General features: G+C 46.0%; 1 protein-coding gene and 1 pseudogene across 1 annotated transcript; one reads left to right on the forward strand and one right to left on the reverse strand.

The window, feature by feature from the left end:
* Positions 1 to 325: 325 nt before the first annotated feature.
* Positions 326 to 21851, forward strand: RILPL2 (Rab interacting lysosomal protein like 2). The gene is made up of 4 exons (XM_060027931.1): positions 326 to 811; positions 8191 to 8342; positions 13847 to 13957; positions 21336 to 21851. Exons 1-4 carry the CDS (start codon positions 491 to 493, stop codon positions 21364 to 21366), a joined length of 615 nt encoding a protein of 204 aa, XP_059883914.1. The 5' UTR covers positions 326 to 490; the 3' UTR covers positions 21367 to 21851.
* Positions 5140 to 5510, reverse strand: LOC132436447 (large ribosomal subunit protein eL37 pseudogene; annotated as a pseudogene).
* Positions 21852 to 23435: the final 1584 nt, after the last annotated feature.

Raw genomic sequence — 23435 nt, forward strand, 5'->3', positions numbered from 1 at the left:
AAGAGTTGTGTGCTTTTTAGCCTCCTTCCCAGAATGCGGTGGAAACTCCGCCCCTGTCTCCGTGGACACCCGGCTTCTGCGGTGGCTGTCACCAAGGGCGGAGCTGGGGTCGCTGCCCCTCCCCGTCTGCAACAGCTCTCGGGCTGGGAGCGATCACTGTCACCCCTTAACCTCTCTGTTCCTCTTCGCGGCGGCCCTCCCTTTCCCTTGTCCTTTCGTGCCCCAACCACAACCTGGAGGCCACACTCCAGCACGGGCCTCCGCTGGGACGGTGCACCGGGAGTCCTGGCCAGAGATCTGCCCTGCGTGGCCTCCTCCTACAGCCCCTCTCCGGGCCCACCCCTCGGCTGCGCTGATTGGCTGCTCCTGCCCCGCCCTGAACAGGCAGGGTCCACTGACCCGCGGAAAGTTTTCCGTGCCGGGAGGAAGCTGGACATTCGGAGACTCCGAGAAAGCAGCAGCTCCGGAGGCTGCGGGGGTCTGGGCGGCCATGGAGGAGCCCCCTTTGCGAGAGGAGGAAGAGGAGGAGGGGGACGAGGCTGGGCCCGAGGGGGCCCTGGGCAAGAGCCCCTTCCAGCTGACCGCCGAGGACGTATATGACATCTCCTACGTGATGGGCCGCGAGCTGATGGCCCTGGGCAGCGACCCCCGGGTGACACAGCTGCAGTTCAAGATCGTCCGCGTCCTGGAGATGCTGGAGGCGCTGGTCAATGAGGGCAGCCTGACGGTGGAGGAGCTAAGAATGGAGCGGGACAACCTCCGGAAGGAGGTGGAGGGGCTGCGGAGAGAGAGCTCGGCGGCCGGCAGGGAGGTGAGTGCTGGGAGCGGCCACTGGCAGGGGGGACGCTTTCTTCTCTTGAACATCCAAGCCCCTCAAAACAAATCACTACGAGTATGCAGTCCTCAGATTAGAAGCGTTAAGATGGTTAACATTAATCGAGCACTTGCTCGGTGCTGGCCCCTGTGCCGAGTGTGTTCTAAAGCAGCGGCTTCCTGCATTTTTGACCAGGACCTTGAGCAGTGGTTCTCAAGCTTTAGCAGCCATCAAAATCACCTTGAGTGTTCGTTAAAACACAGATTGCCCGGCCCCAGCTGCAGAGTTTCTGACTCAGTAGGTCTGCAATGGGACCTGAGAATCTGCATTTCTCACAAGTTCCAAGATGATGCTGATTCTCTTGGTCCAGGTTTCACACTTTGAGAAACTTTGACCTAGAGTAAGAAATGCTTTTTAACTAAAGAGAAATTAGTACTTATGACCACAAAAAGATACATATAAGAATATTCAGGGCTTCCCTGGTGGCGCAGTGATTAAGAATCCGCCTGCCAATGCAGGGGACACGGGTTCGAGCCCTGGTCCGGGAAGATCCCACATGCCACGGAGCAACTAAGCCCGTGCGACACAACTACTGAGTCTGCGCTCTAGAGCCTGTGAGCCACAACTGCTGAAGCCCGCACGCCTAGAGCCCGTGCTCCGCAACAAGAGAAGACACCGCAATGAGAAGCCCGCACTCACCGCAACTCGAGAAAGCCCGCACAGCAACAAAGACCTAACTCAGCCAAAAATTAATTAATTAATTAATTAAAAAAAAAAAAAAAGAGGGCTTCCCTGGTGGCGCAGTGGTTGAGAGTCCGCCTGCCCATGCGGGGGACGCGGGTTCGTGCCTCGGTCCGGGAGGGTCCCACGTGCTGCGGAGCGGCTGGGCCCGTGAGCCATGGCCTCTGGGCCTGCCCGTCCAGAGCCTGTGCTCCGCAGTGGGGGAGGCCACGGCAGTGGGAGGCCCGCGTACCGAAAAAAAAAAAAATCAGAGCAGCTTTATTCATAATTGTGCCAAACTGGAAACAATCTAAATGGAAAAGAGGAATACATTTTTTAAATTGTGGTGCATTCATATGATGGGATACTACACAACAATGAAAAAGAGCAGAGTAGTGATACACACAACTGTATGGATGAATCCTACAGATACTACATTGAGAGACAGAAGCCAGGTACAAAAGAGAGCGTCCTGCACGTGGAATTCAAGAACAGGCAAACTAATCTTTACTTATAGAAGACAGGTTGATGGTAGCCCTGGGATGGGAGAATGGGGGGGGGCAGGAGGGACATTTATAGAGAATTAATCCAGGTGTGGTTACATGGGTGTACACATATGGTAAAAATTGTCAAGCTATAAACTCAAGATTAGTGCATTTTTCTGTATATATGTTATACCCCCATTTTACAAAATTACATTTTACGTTGATATCCAGTATTGATGAAACAGAAGTTTCAACAATTTACCCTAACTCTCCCTTACTAAACATGATGTACAGTCATACTTTCCTATTCTATTTTTATGAATTTTTAAATTATTTTGCAACTCACTGAATTAATATCATGACTCACTAGTGAATTTCCAGCTATAGTTAAAAAAAAAAAAAAACTGCCCCAAGGGGATTATCTCATTTAATCCTCATACTATTATTATTCCCATTTTACAGAAATGGAGGCATAGAACAGTTAAGTAATTTGCCTGAGGACTTAACAAGTAAGAGGTGGAGGCAGGATTTGAGCTCAGAGATGCTAGTCATAACCACACTGTACTAAAATACAGACCTATGACCTTTCTTGTAGTAACATTTGATGAGTGACTGCACTGTGTGGGCTCTGGAGCTATGGCACTAAATTAGACAAGGTCCCTGCCTTCACGGAGCTTCACATCTAGTGGGAGAGGCAAGACACACAGACCTCCGAAACTAGACTACAGGATTACAAACTGAGAAGTATGCCATGAAAGGACAGCAGGAACTGGGTGGCTGAAACTCATAGGGAAGAGTGAAGGTTTCTGGTAGCTTCCTTGGTACTCTTTTATTTCACCTACTCATTGCTCACGGTGACAATTATATTTGTAGATAAGGTTCTTCTTTAGTATCCGTCATATGAGATGGTTGAGTGTCATGATTAGTAGCCTGACTTTTGAGATTCAAGAGCAGTTAAATGACTTGCCTAAGATCCCTCAGCTCACATTCTGTGCTCTTTTCCTGTCACCTCCAGCTCCAGGCACAAGGATATGGAGGAAGCCCCATCATGGACCATGAACAGTGTGGTCTGCACGGGGGACGGGTCATTTCCTGTCTGGGGCATAGCGGACAAGCTTGTCAGCCAGCAGATGAGCTGGCACGTTTTCCTCCCAAACTGTAGTCTTAAGAACAGGGGTGGGGCAAAAGGCAGAGAAAATGAATATTTAGTGTCACTAGACAGTTTATAAAAATATGCCCTAGTGTTTCTTTCTTTCTTGTTTTTTTTAGTTACCATTTTTAGTTGTGGTAGACATAAAAGTTACCATCTTTTTAAGTGCAGAGTTCAGTGGCCTTAAGTACATTCACAGCCATTATTATGCAACCATCACCACCATCCTCCCCAAAACTCCTGTCTTGCGAAACGAAACTGAAACTCTGTACCCACTAAACACTAACTCCAAATGCCCCCTCTCCCTCAAGCCTCTGGTAACTACTGTTCTACTTTCTGTCTATATGGATTTACCTATTCTAGGTACTTCATATAAGCAGAGTCGGATAATCTTTGTCCTTTTGCCACTGGCTTATTTCACTTAATGTCCTCAAGGTTCTTCCATGTTGTGGCATGTGTCAGAATTTCCTTCCTTTCTAAGGCTGAATACTATTCCATTGTATGGATCCACCACAGTTTGTTTATCTGTCTGTTGATGGACACTTGGGTTGCTTCCACCTCTTGATTTGTGTGAATAATTTTGCTATGAACGTGGATCCATAAATCTCTCTTTAAGTCCCTGCTTTCAAGACTTCGGGGTATATACCCAAAAGTGGAATTGCTGCATCACATGATAATTCTATTTTTAATTTTTAAAGGATCTGCCATTCAGTTTTTCATAGTGACCACACCATTTTACATTCCTACCAGCAATGCACAAGCGTTCCAATTTTTCCACATCCTTGCCAACACTTACTTTCTGATTTGTTTGTTTGATTACAGTAGCCATCACAATGGGTATGAGAATAGTTTGTTTCCTTTCTTTTTTAAAAATTTAAGTTCAAAATTCAAGTGTTACAAAAGTGTTTGCCTTGGAAAAGCTCCCTCCCCATCTCTCTCCACCCCTAGCCACCACTTCCCCTCCCTAGAAAAAATTAAAATGATCAGTTTCTTAAAGTACCCAGAGATACTTTGTGCAAACACAAGCAGATATGAATATATTTTTCCATTATTCACACAAATGGTATTATAATATATACCCCGTTCTGCCTCTTGCTTATTTTCACTTAACATGGCATGAAAGTTGTACTAAATCAGAATATAAAGAGCTTCCTCACCTTTTAATGGCTTTTGAAAACTTCCACCGTACAGTGTTATCAATTGCTCAACGTAAGGGTTCTTAACTTGGAGTTTTTGGAACCCCCCCAAGAGGACCATGATTCTAATCCGCAAAATCTATGAACTTGCATGAGAAGAAATTGTATTTTTATTTTCACCAACCTCCATCTGAAATATAACACTTTCTTCAATTATGACTATAGACAACAAACCACAGTAATATTAGCAGTACCTGTGACAATCACCAATGGAAATCACAGATGTTTTCATATCCCATTACAGTGTAGTGCAGAACTCAAAACTTTGTTTTCCTTCTGTATCTTATTAGACCTGTGGCTACATCGTGTTATTTAATAAAGAAGCAGGTCTAGGAATCACAAATTTATTTTTAGAAGATTTTGATGAGTGTGTTATCTTAGTTGGTTTTCTTGTAATTCTATGCCTTTTATACATTTAAAATCAGTATTTTGAGATGAAATCCACGTGGGCTTTACCAGGCTGCAGTAAGGGTCCACGGCACAAAAAAAAAAAGGTTCAGAATCTCTGCTTTAACAAGTTTCCTATCAAAAGACCTTCATTTTCCAATCGTTTGCTCCGACCCCATGCAACAGTGAATTACTCTGACCTGTAGCAGTTGGCCCCCTCAGTATCTAGGGGAAGTGGATTCACTGGGTCAAAGGAAAGCCACATTGGAATTTTTTTTTTTAATTAATTAATTAATGGCTGCATTGGGTCTTCATTGCTGTGCGCGGGCTTTCTCTAGTTAAGGCGAGTGGGGGCTACTCTTCGTTGTGGTGCACGGGCTTCTTATTTTTTTTATTTTTTTTCAAAACCAGAACATTTATTGCGTGACTAATAATTGAAATCCTTAAGGTGAACTGGATGCTGCAACAGCTGCCCTCTTGGGTTTAGGTGTTGTTTCTTCACGGAATCCATGCCTGAATCTGCGGTATACAATTTTTAGGTGCCTCATTCGACCAGTCCCGGCGGTATTTCGTCTTTTAGCTTTAGCACTCCAGTTATACTTCCTCTTCCGCTTGGCAGGGTAGCCACATTTACCACAGGTCGACTTCTGAAGGTGGTAGGCGTTAGAGCCACAGCGGCGGCACAACGTGTGCGTCTTATTCCGACGCTTTCCAAACGAGGACGTTCCCTTCGTCATCTCGCTTCTGCCTCCGAGACCAACGAGCTCGGGCTTCTTATTGTGGTGGCTTCTCTTGTTGCGGAGCACGGGCTCTAGGTGTGTGGGCTTCAGCAGTTGCAGCTCGCGGGCTCTACAGCGCAGGCTCAGTAGCTGTGGCGCACAGGCTCAGTTGCTCCGCGGCACGTGGGATCATCCCGGATCAGGGCTCGAACCCGTGTCCCCTGCATTGGCAGGCGGATTCTCAACCACTGCGCCACCAGGGAAGGGAAGTCCCCTACATTGGAAGGTGTAATAAGTATTGTCAAGTTGCACTCCAAAGGGGTTAAAGAGATTGGCTCCCTCTGCAATCGGTGAAGGAACTGGTTTCCCCACAGCTTTTACAACACAGTGTGTTTTCAAACACGCTGATGTTTATCAATCCGAGAAGAGGAATGTGGTCACTATTGCATTTCTCTTTATAGTGTGGCTTATTCTCTTTGTCACCTGTAGAATATTCCAGAGTGTGGTTGTGCCTTAGTTTGTTTAACTAGACTTCTGCTAATGGACATTTAGGTTGTTTTCAAATATTTGCTTTATTTTGAAAAAATGTCAAACCTATGGAAGAGTTGCAAGATAAGTACAATGAACACTTGTATACCCTTCACCTCAATTCAGGTGTTATATTCAGGTGTATGTATATATGTGTTTGTGTGTGTGTATACTATGTCTTAAGAGATACACACTGAAGTATTATATATATACATACATGTATATATGCACATGTGTACTCATATTTAACAAATATTTATGTCTATATATTATTTATTTGCTCAGAATCTTCAGACATTATGTTAGCTGCAGAGTTAGTAAAAGATTAGGATCTTTCACCCTAAATACTAAATACTTCAGTGTGTATCTCCTAAGACATATTGTTACATAACCACAATAAATAATTGAATTCAGGGGGAATAGTTGGTAGAATACTAAGATCTAATAGGCCATCCCTATTCAAAATTCATAATAATATCCTTTATCGCATTTTTTTTTCTGATGCAAGATCCAATGCAGGGTTATACGGCACCTTTAGGACATATCTCTTTAGCCAGCTTTAGTCTGGAACAGTTCCTCAGCTTTTCCTTGTCTTTCATGACCTTGACATTTTTTGAAGATTGTATATCAGTTAGTCTGTAGAATGTCCTTCAACTTGGGCTTGTTCTGATGTCTCCTCATGGTTAGATTCAAGTTATACATGTTTAGCAGGGATACCACTTAAGTGTGCTGTGTCCTTCTCGGTGCCTCATATCAGGAGGCACCTGATTCAGTTTGTCGTTATTGGCGATGATAACTTCTATCACTTGGTTAAGGTGGTGTCTGCAAGATTTCTGCACTGTAAGGGTGTCTTTGTTCCCTTTGTAATGCATAAGTAGCCTATGGGAAAGTACTTTGAAACTGTGAAATATCCTGTTCCTCAACAAACTTTCACCCCAAAGTTTTAGGTCCATTCATTAGTCTTGCCTGAATCAATTATTACTGCGTTGGTTGCAAAAGGATGATTTTCTGACTCTATCATCTTCTACACTTATTAATTGGCATTCTTCTGTAAAGTACAGATCCCCCTCCTCCCTTCTGGTATTAGTCCGAGTTCTCCAGAGAAATAGAACAATAGGTGATATAGATGTAGATATAGACACAGATGAAATTGTTTATCATAGGAATCGGCTCACGTGGTTATGGAGGCCGAGAAGACCCACAATCTGCTGCCTGCAAACTGTAGAATAAGGAAAGCCGGTGGTGTAATTCAGTCCAAGTCAGAAGGCTTGTGTCAGGGGGCTGATGGCATAAGTCCTGGTCTAGGTCCAAAAGCCCAAGAACCAGGAGGGTTGATGTGCACTGTCCAAGGGCAGGAGAAGAAGGATGTCCTGCTCAAGCAGGGAGTGAATTCACCCTCTCTCCACCTTTTTGTTCTATTCAGGCCCTCAATGGATTGGATGAAGCCCACCCACACTGGGGAGGAGCCTCTGCTGTACTCAGGTCACCAAGTCAAATGCTAATCTCTTCCAGAAACACCTTCACAGACACACCCAGAAATAATGGGTTAACCAGCTGTCTGGGCATCCCTTAGCCCAGTCAAGTTGACACATAAGATTAGCCATTACATCCCCATTAATTAGTTAATTAATTTAAATTTAAATTTTTATTTATTTTATTTTTTTGGCCACGCCACTCAGCATGTGGGATCTTAGTTCCCCGACCAGGGATTGAACCCATGCCCCTCGCAGTGGAAGCTTGGAGTCCTAACCACTGGACCACCAGGGAATTCCCTAAATTAAAAATTTTAAGTATGGATTCCTGAATCCTGTTTTTATTTAATGGGTTACTATCCATTCCTGTTACTATTCACGCGGATACTCAAGTCGTTCAGTTTGGCCAGTAGGAGTGCCTTCAAACTGTGTCCTTTTGATCTGTCTCCATCCCTTACACAATGGAATGTTCCAGACTCAACTTGGACTTTCCCTGTTCCAGCCCTGGACTCAGCTTTTCTCCAAGGAGCCCTGGCTCCTTTCTTGGAGAATGGTACTTGAAATTCTTGCCTCTTTACCATCAACCAAACACTTCCAACAGGCAACGTCTCATCTCATCGGATCCCTGGGAGTAGTAACAGAACAAGAGAAGTTTCCTTTCTAGGATGGACAGTCCATCCTCATGAGGGAAACTGTATAAGTGATATCTTTTCTTACAGATGAACCTGGGACCAGACAAAATGGTGGTTGACCTGACAGATCCCAACCGACCACGCTTTACTCTACAGGAGCTGAGAGACGTGCTGCAGGAGCGCAACAAACTCAAGTCGCAGCTGCTGGTGGTGCAGGAAGAGCTGCAGTGCTATAAGAGGTGGGCTGTGCCGCCTGGGGCTCCTACACCGCAGAGCAAGACACTGCCTAGAATTCCTTGATATATTACATATCTGTTCTTATGTTCGTCCAATCTACTTATTGAAGACCCACTATATGCCAGACACTATTCCTGGCACTGGGGGTAGAGCAGGAACAAAACAGAAAGTCCGTGCTAGTCTAGGGGGAAGACAGGCAATCAGCCAGAAGGCCTGCAATGAACACACAGGATAATGGTGGTGAATGCTGAAGAGAATGTAGATCAAGGTGACATGACAGAGAGTAGAGTGCTGGGGGGGCCCTGCTTTAGACTGGGTGGTCAGGGAAGACCCCCCTGAGGTGAATGACAAGAAGCAGCCAACCATGTAAAGTTTTGGTTGCGTAAAAGTAGAACAAGAAGCGCAAAGGCCCTGAGGTAGGAACCCATTTGGCCAATTTAAGAGTCCCACCATGGTGGAACTTGGAATATGAGGTAGAGGACGGTCCAGAAGAGACGGAGGGGTGGCCTTTTTGGACACAGGAAAGAGCTCTAGTTTGGGGTTTTTTTTTTTAAATAAATTTATTTATTTATTTATTTTTGGTTGTGTTGGGTCTTCGTTGCAGTGCGTGGGCTTCTCATTGTGGTGGCTTCTCTTGTTGCGGAGCACGGGCTCTAGGCACTCAGGCTTCAGTAGTTGTGGCTTGCGGTCTCTAGAGCTCAGGCTCAATAGTTGTGGCACATGGGCTTAGTTGCTCCACGGCATATGGAATCTTCCCAGGCCAGGGTTCAAACCTATGTCCCTTGCATTGGCAGGCAGATTCTTAACCACTGCGCCACCAGGGAAGCCCAGGAGCTCTAGTTTTATTGTAAGTGTAATGTGAAGATCTTGGGAAATCTTAAGGGAATGACACAGTCTGATTTACTATTTTAAAAGATCAATGCGGTGATTTTGATAACTGAATGACTTGGTTATGTGAGAGAATGTCCTTGTTCTCTGGAAAGACACTTAAGCATTTAGGAGTGAGGGGGTAAGATTCTTTTCTCCAGTTTACTCTCAAGTGGTTCAGGGAGAAGATGGTTGCATGGGTGGGTGGGTAGGTGGATAGGTGGATGGATGGATGGATGGGTAGGTAGATAGATACACGGATAAGCATTTGAGGGATCTGGGTAGATATATGGGAAGTTTTTGTACTAGGATTACACCTTTTCTCTAAGTTTGAAATTGTATAAAAATTACAAGTTAGAAAAGATCACAATAATACTGGGTAGAGGAGGAACTGTAGGACAAGCAAGAGAGGAAATAAGGAAGCTGTTGACATAGCAGGTTTGGACTTCACTTTATCCTTCTGCACCATGTTTCCCCAAATAGTTTACTTTATGTAGGTATTTCTTGAAAAGGGAGCTCTAGGGAGTTCCCTGGTGGTCCAGTGGCTAGGATTCGGCGCTTTCACTGCTGTGGCCCGGATTCAATCCCTGGTCGGGGAACTGAGTTCCCACAAGCCACACAGCGCGGCAAAAAGGAGCTCTGTGGTTGAATAAGTCTGGGAAACACTGAGTTAAACAAAGCAGGTTTCCTTAGAGGCAGGAGAAGGAAAGATCAAGAGAATAAAAACATGGTGCCAGGACTTCCCTGGTGGTCCAGTGGTTAAGACTTCGAGCTCCCAATGCAGGGGGGCGCAGGTTCGATCCCTGGTGAGGGAACTAAGATCCCACATACCTCAGGGTGCCGCCAAAAAGTAAAAACCAAAACAAACAAAATGTAGTGCCAACTAATATTTATCAATGCTTACCATGTGCTAAGTGTATCCCGAGCATCATTTCAATTAGTGTTCACAGCAAGCCTATGAGTTAGGGTAATGTTATCCCCAAGATGATCTAAGGGTCAGAGAGGTCAAGTACCTGCTTGAAGTCCCAGGGCTGGTGGTGGCAACCTTGAGACATGGCGTCAGACAGCCTGACATTAGAGCCTGAGCTTTTAATTAGCATGCCACATTTGGACTCGGAAAGTTTGGAAGTAAGGAAATACTCTAATTCAAAACAAAACAAAGCTCCAATGATATTATTCCTTAAATTCATTCAATGTGGCATCATTAAGAGAGCATCAAAGTAAAAATGTCCTAGGAAGCTAAATCCAAAAGAGCTGAGCTCTGCCAACAGGAATTTAATTGTCTTCCTTCTGCTGAGGTTGGAACGCTGCTAATGGAAAGACCTGTCTTCATCTCGTTTAATAAGTACTCCAGACACGGTTAATTAAAAAGAGGAACTCTTAGACTGCCGATGCCATGAGCAGCTGGCTAGTGAATAAAGCAACCCACGTTAGTTCCAGTTTTGAATTCCCAGAGAACAACAGATGTGCACTTCCCATCTGGTACAGGCCAATAGACAGACAGCAGGATTCTGTTTAGTCTCCTGTGTTATATATTCTGGAGAAACCAGAATGTCAACTGAGGTGTTCTCTTAGCAACTGCATCAATTTGGAGGCCGAAGCTCATACTAATGATAGTTTTAACTGAAAGCAGAGATGGTCGACTGTTTCCAAAGATGGTCACAACGGTTTTTCCCATCCTGCATTCCTTTTTTAATTAATTAATTAATTAATTAATTATTTTATTTTTGGCTGCATTGGGTCTTCGTTGCTGCGCGTGGGCTTTCTCTAGTTGCAGCGAGCTGGGGCTACTCTTCATTGCGGTGCGCGGGCTTCTTATTGCGGTGGCTTCTCTTGTGCGGAGCACGGGCTCTAGGCGCGCGGGCTTCAGTAGTTGCGGCACACGGGCTCAGCAGCTGTGGCGCACAAGCTCTAGAGCGCTGGCTCAATAGTTGTGGCACACAGGCTTAGTAGCTCCGCGGCATGTGGGATCTTCCCGGACCAGGGCTCGAACCCGTGTTCCCTACTTTGGCAGGCGGATTCTTAACCACTGTGCCACAAGGGAAGTCCCCCTGCATTCCTTTTCCAATGAAATTTTTCCACTCCTCTCATCGGAGTAGAGGTAGAGTCTGTTTTCCGTCCCCTTGAATCTGGACGGCCCTATGACTTGCTCTGACCAATCGAATGTGGTAGAAGTGATGCTGTTTGGCTTCCTAGGTTAAGGCTCTAAAAGGCCTAGCAGCTTCCATGTTTGTGCTCTCAGATTGCTGCCTTGAGACCACCATGCTATGAGGAAGCTCAAGGTAGTCACATGGAGAGGTCACATGAAGAAGAACCAAGGTGCCCCATATGACAGCCCCAGCTGCATCCAGCCCCCAGCTGATCCTCCAACTGAATGCAGCCAGTTGAGAACCCCAAACTAGACCATCAGGAGAACCACCAAATGAACCATAAGAAACAGAGCCATCATGAGAAGTCATAAATCATCATAGTTTTAAATCACTAAGTTTTAGGGTGTTATGTAATGGTAGATAGTGGGAAAAGATAATTTTTAGATGATTCTCATATGAATATTATTATAATAAATATATATAATAAAAATAGAAATAATATTAAGTAATAAGAGCCCACTCTTTGCAAAGAAAGAGAGAGAGGGGTAAATTCTGCTATCTGACATTCATACCTAAAGGGGTATCTCAGTCAGCTCAAGCTGCCATAACAAAACACCAGAGACTGGGTGGCTTAAACAATAGAAATTTTTTTTCTCACAGTTCTGGAGGCTAGAAGTCCAAGGTCAAGGTGCCAGTATGGTTGGTTCTGGCTCTTCCTGGCTTGTAGACAGCTGCCTTCTTGCTGTGTCCTCAAATGGTGGGGAGAATGAGAGAGCAAGCCGTCTGGTGTCTCTTCTTACAAGGGCACTAATCCCATCATGAGGGCCCACCCTCATGACCTCATGTAAACCTAATTGTCTTCCAAAGGTCCCATCTTCAAATACCATAACATTAAGGGTTAGGGCTTCAACATATGAATTCAGTCTGTAGTAAGCGGAAAATTGATGCCTATAGCATCGACATAAATTTACCAGTAGGTACCACAACAAAATACCTAAGTGGATCTAATGAGCTTACTGGGTCAGACTTTTTTTTTTTTAATATTTATTTATTTATTTATGTGGCTGCATCAGGTCTTAGTTGCAGCATGTGGGCTCTCTAGTTGTGGCGCCCTGGCTTAGTTGCCCCACGGCATGTGGGATCTTAGTTCCCCCACCAGGGATCGAACTTGCATCCCCTGCATTGGAAGGCAGATTATTTTTTAATATTTAAAAAATTATTTATTTATTTATCTATGGCTGTGTTGGGTCTTCGTTGCTGCATGCGGGCTTTCTCTAGTTGTGGCGAGCAGGGGCTACTCTTCATTGCAGTGCACAGGCTTCTCATTGCGGTGGCTTCTCTTGCGGAGCACGGGCTCCAGGCGCCTGAGCTTCAGTAACTGTGGCACGGGGGCTCAGTAGTTGTGGCTTGCAGGCTCCAGAGTGCAGGCTCAGTGGTTGTGGTGCAGGGGCTTGGTTGATCCACGGCATGTGGGATCTTCCCGGACCATGGCTTGAACCCGTGTCCCCTGCATTGGCAGGCAGATTCTTAACCACTCCGCCACCCGGGAAGTCCCATGGAAGGCGGATTCTTAACCACTGGACCACCAAGGAAGTCCCTGGGTCAGACATTTAAATGCTTCACCGTGGTCAGCCTTCTTTCGGTTGCAGGTGACAGAGATCCAATTCAAACTAGCTTAAGCACAAAAGGGAGTTTTATCGGTCACATAGCTGGGAAGGATCCTGGAACTGGTCTCAGAAATAAAGGAAAAACTGCAACTAAGGCCTCAGTGTTGGAATCAGGGACTGTGTGCCTCTTTCTTTCCTCTTTGCTTCTCTTTATTGGCCTTATTATTTTGTATTAAAGACAGTCCTTCTCTGAATCTTAGGAAGCATGGCTGCTGGCAATCAGCAAGTGAGAGAGAATAGCCTTCTTCCAACTTCTGTACATCAAATCCAGGGAAGTACTCTGGCCCTCTTTGGGTCACCTGACCTAAATATCTTATTGATCAATATCAATCTAGGTCTTATCACCATCTGACTTACTATATATTTTTAAATTTTACTTATTTATTTGTTTCTTGACTGTTTCCTTTCCCAATGGGATATAAATTGCATGAGAGAAGGTATTTTATCTATTTTGTTAATTGCTATGTCTATATACATTGGTACAATTTGTAGCTTAATAATATTTGTTGAACGAATGAATGAATTCCATTTATTATCTCGCTTAATCCCTCAATCCTAGGAATTAGGTACTTTCATTATCCTTATTTTACTAATTAGGAAATCAAGGGTTAAGTTAGAGGATTTATACATGGTTATATTTCTAGCAATTGGAGAAGCTTAAAGTACCAGCCAATGGAATTAGCCAAGGGAAAGAAAGAAGAGGTGTCAACAGTGGAAAGGTGGAAGGAAGATTCTAATCATCTGAGTCAGAATGTCTAACTGTAACATTTCAATGATAATATTATTAATATAATAATAATTATTAAGCACCTTCACTTTCAGAGCTGCACAGATAAGAGATCTACAATAAAACAACCCACTTATTTGTCTCCTTTTTCCTAGTGGCCTGATCCCAGCAAGAGAAGGCCCAGGAGGAAGAAGAGAAAAAGATGCTCTGGTTACCAGGGCCAGCAATGCCAGCAGTAACAAGGAGGAGACAATCATAAGGAAGCTGTAAGTCACCTGGCTGCCCCCTGTTGCCACTAAATAATCACTAAAGGAAGGAGTTGGGGTGAGAGGGGGAGGTCCTGCTCTCCTGGTTGTGGTCTTGCAGCTGCTATGAAAACTCATTGCCGGTGTATTATAATATCTGCCAGGCAGTAGCGTAAGCATTTAACATATTTTAATTCATTGACTCTTCACAGTGACCCTATGAGGTAGGAACTATTACAATCCCCAACTTACAGATGGGGAAGTAAAGACCTAAAAGTAAAGTTACGTACCCAGGGTCACACAGATAGTAAACAGTGAAGTCAGGATTTGAACCCAAGGAAATCCAGATTCTACACTCCACTGCCTCCCTATGATATAATAACAATAACCAAATAATAATAATATTACAACCACAAGAAAAACACAGTAACAATAATGATTGGAGTTTAAGGGGGCTAGTTCATCACCAACTTTGGAGGACCCTGGGTCTCCCAACGCTGGGACCCATAATGCAGTGTCCTCTGAATACCCCCTTCGTGTTCACGCACCATTGTTAATCCCTTGTTTCTTTGCTTGCTGTGCCTCAAACCATGGGTGTGGGACACTAGTTAAAATTCAGATTCTCAGATATCAAGTCATCGGTTCTAGGATGAGGCCCAGAAATCTGGATTTTTACTAAATTCCCAGACAGTTCTGATGTGGGGAACCCTTGGACCACACCTTGAGATGTGCCTTTTCTGTCTACAGATAGATGTCAGTACAATTAGGCACACCTTTCCTCCACCCCAGGCTGAAGGGAGCAGCTGGTTTGCCTTGGTTGCTTTGAGAATGTCCGGCCTGGTGACAGTTTATCAGCTCCTGGTCTTTTGGATCGAAAGTGAGAAACAGCCTCGATCAGGGATCTCAAACTAGAAAGCCTACGGGGGCCAAGCACTTAATGTGGATGAGTGATGGGGCTGTGGGGTGGGGTAGGGGACAGTTGCCCCTCAGTTCTGTCTGGCCTAGGAATAACATGTTACCAGAGCTTCCGCTTCTTGAGTGAAGCCGAGAAGCCGGATTTGTTCATGGAATCTGATTTCCAAATGCTGGCAAATAATTTAAGATTAAAAATAAAGACTGTACGATCCAAACGACCCACCATCGCAGGCTGTATCAGGTCCTAGGCCGCCATCTGGCTCTTGCTCCATTATTCCTGCCTCTCAGGGAGGGCTGAGGGGACCTTGTTTTCTTCCATTCATTCGGTCATTAGTCAGTCAACAAACCCTCACTGAGTCTATATTGTGCACCAGGTGTGGTGCTTAAGCTGGGGGTGCTGCAGTGACCTATTCTGCAAGGACTTCGTGGACTCCAACTTCACAGGGAAATAATTTTGAGGGATCAGAGATTCTGAGTTACCTTCCAGGGCAGGTTTAATTAAGATGCCTTTGTTTCAAGAGAGAGGAGAAAATTTTATTTTTATTTTTCTCTTTTTGGATCTCAGGAACATAGGGTTGCATTAGTGAGTCTCAGCTCATGGCACAATGCACCTCGCTGTGAGCGTAAGACCCCTTTCTTCTTGGTTTTATTTGTTCCCTCTTTATCCCCATCCCCCATTCCCATTCTGCTTCCCAGCTCCCCTCCCCCTCAGCCAGTCTCCTATGGGTATTTATTTACCATGTTCTAAAAATTGTATATTGTCTTTTGTGGATGTATTTTCAATAGTAACTGATATTTTGTTTAACACTTCATTCTGTTTCCTCGTATTGTTTTTTTTTTTCTTCACTAAGCACTGTTGTTGTTTTCTTTTTTATCAGGCACCCTTTTTTTTTAGAAAAAGAAATACATATTTAAAAAAATTTTTGGCTGTACCTTGGCATGCGGGATCTTAGTACCCCGACCAGGGATGGAACCCGTGACCCTTGCAGTGGAAGCGCAGAGTCCTAACCACTGGACTGCCAGGGAATTCCCTCAGGAACTCTTTTTTAAATTTTAATAATATATTTTACTAACCCAACACATCCAAAATATTATCATTTCAACGTGTGATCACTATAAAACATTATTAATGAGATATTTTACATTCTTTTTTTTAAATAGTAAGCCCTTGAAATCTGATGTGTATTTTACACTGACAGCACATTTCAGTTAAAGACTCGTTATGGGGCTTCTCTGGTGGCACAGTGGTTAAGAATCCGCCTGCCAATGCAGGGGGCACGGGTTCGAGCCCTGGTCTGGGAAGATCCCATACGCCGCGGAGCAGCTAAGCCCGTGTGCCACAACTACTGAAGCCCGCGCGCCCTAGAGCCCGTGCTCCACAACAAGAGAAGCCACCACAATAAGAAGCCTGTGCACCGCAACAGAGAGTAACCCCCGCTCACCGCAACTAGAGAAAGCCCGTGCACAGCAATGAAGACCCAACGCAGCCAAAAATAAATAAAATTAATTAATTAATTTAGAAAAAAAAAGACTCGTTTTGTTTCAAGGGCTCAAAAGGCATGTGGCCACTGTATTGGACAGCATAGCTTTAGCCGATATATGGTCAGATGCTTTGGGCTTTGAGAACTGAGTTTGAATGATCTTTTTTTTTTTTTCTCATATTTTTTATTTTAATCATACCTAACATAAAATTTACCATTTTAATTTTTTTTTTTTTGCGGTACGCGGGCCCCTCACCGTTGTGGCCTCTCCCGTTGCGGAGCACAGGCTCCGGACGCGCAGGCCCAGCGGCCATGGCTCACAGGCCCAGCTGCTCCGCAGCATGTGGGATCCTCCCGGACCGGGGCACGAACCCGTGTCCCCTGCATCGGCAGGCGGACTCACAACCACTGTGCCACCAGGGAAGCCCTTAATTATTTTTTTAAAAATTGAAGTATAGTTGGACTTCCCCGGTGGTCCAGTGGTTAAGACTCCACACTTCCAATGCAGGGGCTGCGGGTTTGATCCCTGGTCGGGGAACTAAGATCCTGTATGCCGTGTGGCGCAGCCAAAAAAAAATAATAATAATAAAGAAATTGTAGTACAGTTGATTTATAATGTTGTATTAGTTTCAGGTATACAGCAAAACGATTCAGTTATACAAATATATATATTCTTTTTCAGATTATTTTCCATTATAGGTTATTACAAGATATTGAATATAGTTCCCTGTGCTGTACAGTAGGTCCTTGTTGTTCATCTATTTTATATACAGTAGTTTGTATCTATTAATCCCAAACTCCTAATTTATCCATCCCCGCCACTTCCCCTTTGCTCACCATAAGATTGTTTTCTCTGTCTGTGAGACCATTTTAATCACTTTTAAGTGTACAATTCAGTCACATTAAATGCATTAAGATCCTGTGCGTCCACCACCACTATCCATTTCCGGAACTGTTTCGTCATCCTGTCCCGAAGCTCTGTCCCCATTAACCATTAACTCTTCTGTTCCCCTCCTCCAGCCCCTGGCACCCACCACTCTACTTTCGGTCTCTATGAATCTGACTACCCTTGGGACCTCATATAAGTGGAGACATGCAGTATTTGTCCTTTCATGACTGGCTCATGTGATTAGCATAATGTCTTCAGGTTCATCCATGTTGTACCACGTGTCAGAATTTCTTTCCTCTTTAAGGCCCAGTGATATTCCATGGTATGTATAGACCACATTCGATTTATCCGTTCATCTGTGGATGGACATTAAGCAGTTTTTAAGAGCTGTCCATATAGCAGCATAGACATCCAACTTGTTTCTGACCCCAGCGATGGGATCGCAGGTTGCCTCCCCCACTGTGGACAGTGCTGCAGTGAATATCTCCATGCTTCTTCATGTCCTCTCCTGGACCTGGGTGTGAATTTCCCAGGGATATATACCCAGGAGTGATATTGCAGGGCCGTGGGGCCCATCATCCAGGGTTCTTGCTTATCAACAAAGGCTCACGCCAAAGGAGTGACTGAAAAGATTTAAAGAAGGGACATTTTACAGACGTGGGAACAGAGATGCGGGATGGAGAAGCATGGAGAAGCATCCTGGGGTGGGCAGCAGAGGGGCGGGGGGAGGGAGCTGTGAGGGGAAGGGGGAGAGTCATACAGGCATGTGGCCTTTAGAAGAGGAGCACACAGTAACTAGTGAAACAAAGCCTGGCACGGACAGAGCAGGGAGTGAATGCCCTCACCTCTCTCTCTTCCCACCCTCCCCACGCGTGCAGGCGCTTCCCATTGGCTGAGCCCAGCCGGAAGCTAGAGGACAAGGGAGCTTGTTGAGATCCCCCACAGAGCTCAGCCGCCTGGAGCCGCAGGCTAGTGAAGAGAGGGGATGCTTCTGCAGGGGCAAACAGCCCCCCGAGTGCGTGTCTTAGTTCAGTTAAGTATTACGCGCAGGCTCAGCGGCCATGGTTCACGGGCCCAGCCGCTCCGCAGCATGTGGGATCTTCCCAGACCGGGGCACGAACCCGTGTCCCCTGCATCGGCAGGCGGACTCTCAACCACTGCGGCACCAGGGAAGCCCTACCAGGCTTTCTTGAATGGCTGCATGAAACAGCTTTATCAGACGAGACCACCTGAAACCACATTTACTTACTCTTCCAACAAATACTTATTGAGAGCCTACCATGTGCTAGGCACTGGTCTAGGTGCTGGGGATACAGTGAGCAAGACGGATTCCCTGCCCTCATGGCGCTTACATTCCAGCAGGGGAGGCAGAGGGTGAACCGGTCAGGAAATGTACTAACGGGACAGCTTCAGATGGCCCTACCTGTGCTGAAGACCATTAAATAGGGTGCTGAGAAAGAGGTTGATCAGGAGCTGTTTTTTTTTTTTTTTAAAGTTATTTTTGGCCATGCCACGCGACTTATGGGATCTTAGTTCCCCAAACAGGGATCGAATCCGGGCCCTGGGCGGTGAAAGCGCGGAGTCCTAACCACTGGACCGCCAGGAAGTTCCCGATAGGGAGCTACTTTAGATTTGGGGAGTCCCAGAAGACGTCTATGGAAAGGCAACATTCAAGCTGAGCCCTGGAAGGCCATAGCGACCTGAGTTTTCCCTGCCTTCCTGGCAGAGGGAACAGCAGGTGTAAAGGCCAGAGGCTGGAGAGAGCTTGTGCAACAGAGATCATGGTGGCTGGAGCGGCAAAGAGAAGGGAGGCAAGGTTGGAGAAGGGGAGGGAGCGGGTCATTCGGGGCCGAGTGGATCCCGGTGACGACTTTGGGTTTCATTCTAAGTGCTTCGGAAAGACCTTGGAAGGTTTGAAGCTGGGGAGTGACATGTCCATAGTCACCTATAAAAAGGTCACTCTGGCTGCTTTGTGAAGAAGGGTTGAGGGGACAAGTAGGGCCAGTGGGAGTGTCTCTTCCCCAAGAAAGGGTCTCCCGAGGTAAGATAATGAATGAAAGAGCATCTCCACCCTACAGCAGGTGTCAGATCTGAAGGTGTTTATTTGGGACATTCACTGGCTGAGGATCTCACTGTAAACAAGGCTTCTAGACCCATAAGCTACTGGTTTCTTTCTTTTAATATTTATTTATTTATTTTATTTTTGGCTGTGTCGGTCTTAGTTGCGGTGTTCGGGATCTTTTTGCAGCACGCGAGATCCTCTGCTGAGGTGCATGGGCTTCTCTCCGGCCGTGGCCCGCATGCTCAGTGGTTGCGACACACGCGGGCTTAGTTGCCCCACGGCATGTGGGATCTTAGTTCCCTGACCAGGGATCGAACCCGTGTCCCCTGCATCAGAAGGCGGATTCTTAACCACCAGACCACCAGGGAAGTCCCCATAAGCTACTGGTTTCTTTCTCCCTCTTCTAGGGGAGTTCTTTGGGTTACTTAATTGGAGTTTGAGCCTGATACGGCAAAAATACAATGTTTGTAAGCCAGCCTGAGGACACAGGTTTAAAGAGCGTGAGACCACAAATTCACGTCAGACAAGATTACTGAGCTAATGGAATGAATGAGTGAATGAATGAATGAACGACTCTCCGAAGAAGTAGGTCATGCTGAGAAGGATTTTTGTCTTTGTCCTGAGGACAGTGGGGAGCCATGCAAGGGTTTAAGCTGAGGAGTGACTGAGCTCTGCACAGTGACGCGGTCATTCTGGCCACCCCATGAGTGGATTGTGGGGGGAGGGGAGGCTGTTATGCTCCTCCTGGTGGCTTGGCCTGCGGGTGGCAGTGGAGGAGATGAGAAGTGGGGGGATCAGAACATAGCTGGGGCGTGGTGACTAAAATACAGCAGGTGGGCTGAGGGGAGACGAGTTGAGAACAACTCCCGGTTGCTGGCTTGAATGACGTTTCCTGAGACAGGGAAGTGGGGTTGGCGGGGTATGCGCAGGCTCAGGGGGCGTGCGGCTGAGCCCTAACGCCTGTATCCGCATGTGAGTCAAGGGCTCGTCCTGCTGTTGCTGGCAGAGCTGCTAGCGGTGCTCAAGAGGTTTGTCTTTGACTGGAAGCAAGAGCCCGTATCCCCATCACTGACTTTTCAGCCCACCAGCCATCTTTCCTACAACTGGAAATAGCATTGACACTGTACTTTGTGTCACTGTACTTTGATCAACCCCAGATGTCATTCTGTTTTTAAAATTTTATTTATTTATTTATTTTTGGCTGCACTGGCTCTTCGTTGCAGCGCGGGCTTTTCTCTAGTTGCGGTGAGCGGGGGCTACTCTTCATTGCGGTGTGCAGGCTTCTCATTGCGGTGGCTGCTCTTGTTGCGGAGCACGGGCTCTAGGCGCGCGGGCTTCAGTAGCTGTGGCACGCGGGCTCAGTAGTTGTGGCGCACAGGCTTAGTTGCTCCGAGGCATGTGGAATCTTCCCCGACCAGGGATAGAACCTGTGTCCCCTGCGTTGGCGGGCAGATTCTTATCCACTGCGCCACCAGGGAAGCCCCCAGATGTCATTCTTCCTTTTCAAAACTTTGCATGAGGGGGACTGAAAGTTTGTTACTCATGCCTCAGGGGATATCTTTATATGTTTTATCTGTTATATCCAAGAACTTACATGTTACTCTTTATTCATTGCAAATATCTATTTTATAATTGTAGGTACCATTGAGAAGTTATCACTTCCTCTACAATAAAAACCACTTAAAATCAGAAATTTAAAAAAAAAAAAAGGTTCCAGACTCCATCTGTCAGTCTAGCACAGTAGTTATGTGGGCTCTGGGCCCAAGTCCCAGTGGTTCCAAGGTATGCTGTGTGACCTTGGGCCTGTTACTTAACCTCCCATAACCTCAGTTTGCTCATCTATAAAATGGGGGTATTGATTGTACTCACCTCCTCATGTTGTTATGAGTTTGAAATGAGCTAGTAGATGGAAAGCCCTGGAACAGTGCCTGTCCCATAATGAGCCCCGAGGAAATGGCCTGCAGGAGCTGCTTGCAGATTTTGCAGGAGGTTCTGCACCTCCCACTTCAGAACTCGCTCTGTTTCCTCTGACCCCTCTCTCTCTCCACCCAGGTTCTCTTTCCGGTCAGGGAAGCAGACATAGATCTGGGACCATGGCTCAGTTCTCAGAAGACGACTTCAAAAATCATCTCTCAGTGCCAGTGCGTACCCACTGCACTTGCTCCTTTGTTTCCCCTCAAAGCCGTCTGAGGAGGAACGGATGAGGTTTTCTCCCCGGCTGCTGAATTGAACACCCCCGAAGGCTGGGCCAGGGCGAGTGAAGCGGCACAGAGAAACCGAGAAAGCAGAAGGAAAGCGAAATGGGGCCACCTGCAGCCCCACTTCAACCCCCCAAGAGGCCCCCAGCGTGCGGATGTGCTTTCTGCTTCTCAGGGCTCACAAACGACCCAGGTCTTTACTGCATAGCTGCAAAATACACCAGCCCAAACCGGGGTGGGGAGAAGAGGACGCAGGACCATCTGGTATGGACTTTGCAGTGACGACTTCACTGATATTTGGTGACTATCTGATTTTGCTAACGTGACTTTCTTTACATGATTTTTTAATTAAAGTAAAATGACTTTTACACTTTCTGTGTTTTAGAGTGGCCTCTTAGAGTTACGTGACCTTGTGTAAGTTACTTCAGCTTTTTGGAGTCTTGGTTTCCAAATCTGTGAACTGTATACAGTTGACCCTTGAATAACACAGATTGAACTGCGAAGGTCCACTCACACACAGATCCTTTTTCAATAGTAAGCACTGTAGTACTGCACGACCTGCACTTGGTTGAATCTGCGTATACGGAGGAAACTCGAATATGGAGGGCTGACTATAAGCTGTATGCGGATTTTTCGACTGTGGAGAGGGTGGGTGTCCATAATTCCCTGCATTGTTCAAGAGTCAAATACACACACACACACACACACACACACACACGTATATATACATATATAACGTATGTATACCTACATACATATATATATATGGTGCACATACATCTCATTGAATCTAAGTGAGGCACCATTATTTTGTGTGTTGCTATGACAGGAAAAATGCTACAAATTATAACATTAAGATGCTATTGATTTTAAGGCTCATCCTGATTTCAGCAATGTTAAAATGTGGAAAAAAATAAGTGCATTTAGGAATCAATGAAATACAGTCTGTAGATAGCGGGAGACTATACTTTGCAAAGAAACTAATGAGCCTGCTGAACTCACCCTATGAGCCTGTCTTCTTAGTGAATAACACTGGCTTACTGAACGTGTTTCCCGGCTGCCTGGATTATCTCATTTATTCCTATAACATCTGAGGAGATGGGGACTAATACTAATCGTCCCGTTTACAGATTTGGAAACCAAGACCCCAAGAGGTGAGAGTACTTCACACGAGGTCACGTAGCTGGGAAGTTACTGCCCAGAATGCACACGGAGGCCTGATTCTAAGGCCTCGGTTCTTATCTGTGACGCTCTATGTACCCTGATTCTCCAAAAAGTGCAAATATTAATAATGAGTGCAATTTACTATATGCCTTGCCCACACCTATATATGTTGCCTCACCTTATCCCTATGGGATGGGCGTTATTATTATTCCCGTGGTTCACCCAAGCACGTGCCAGCACAGTGGGGCTAAGGGGCTTGTCTAAGGCCCCAGCTGGAAAGTGATAAAAGTGGGACTTGAACCCAGGTGCCAAGGCCAAGACCACTCTGCCTCCCAAGAGTCGGCAGTGTTCAAATGTCTGATCCAGAATGCCATCTCAGCATCTTAGATCGGAGGGGGGGGGGTTCCTGATTCCTGTAACGCTGCAACCCTGACTGGTTGCTGCCCTCTTAACAGCAGGGAGGGAGGAGGATTTCTGCACCTCGGAGGTGGGAGCTGACTTGGGAAACGAACCCGAGCATCCTGACTTCAGAACCGCAGACGCTGGGGTGTGGCCGTTGGAGCGCCAGAAGCTAAGTTCTTGGAGCCGGGCCCAGTGTGACCACAGACAGCAGAGACGCGGCTGCTCCCACACTGCAGGCTTCCAACTCCAAGCCCAGCCCCGGGAGGAGCAGGCTTGCAGGCAGCATCTATCAGTCCTGGGCACTTGTAAACAGGGAATGATAGAAAACCACCCAAAATTTTCATCCTAATAACAGCTAACATTGATTACTGAGGATCATCTATGTGCA

This window comes from Delphinus delphis, chromosome 13, assembly GCF_949987515.2.
Source record: "Delphinus delphis chromosome 13, mDelDel1.2, whole genome shotgun sequence".
In the NCBI taxonomy this organism is placed as follows: Eukaryota; Metazoa; Chordata; class Mammalia; order Artiodactyla; family Delphinidae; genus Delphinus; species Delphinus delphis.

Bases quoted from the DNA above. Each gene is read 5' to 3' on its own strand.
- RILPL2 (XM_060027931.1), top strand. From the start codon at position 491: ATGGAGGAGCCCCCTTTGCGAGAGGAGGAAGAGGAGGAGGGGGACGAG. The intron at 812-8,190 runs GTGAGTGCTGGG...CTTTTCTTACAG, and splicing joins GCTCGGCGGCCGGCAGGGAG to ATGAACCTGGGACCAGACAA. The intron at 8,343-13,846 runs GTGGGCTGTGCC...CCTTTTTCCTAG, and splicing joins GAGCTGCAGTGCTATAAGAG to TGGCCTGATCCCAGCAAGAG.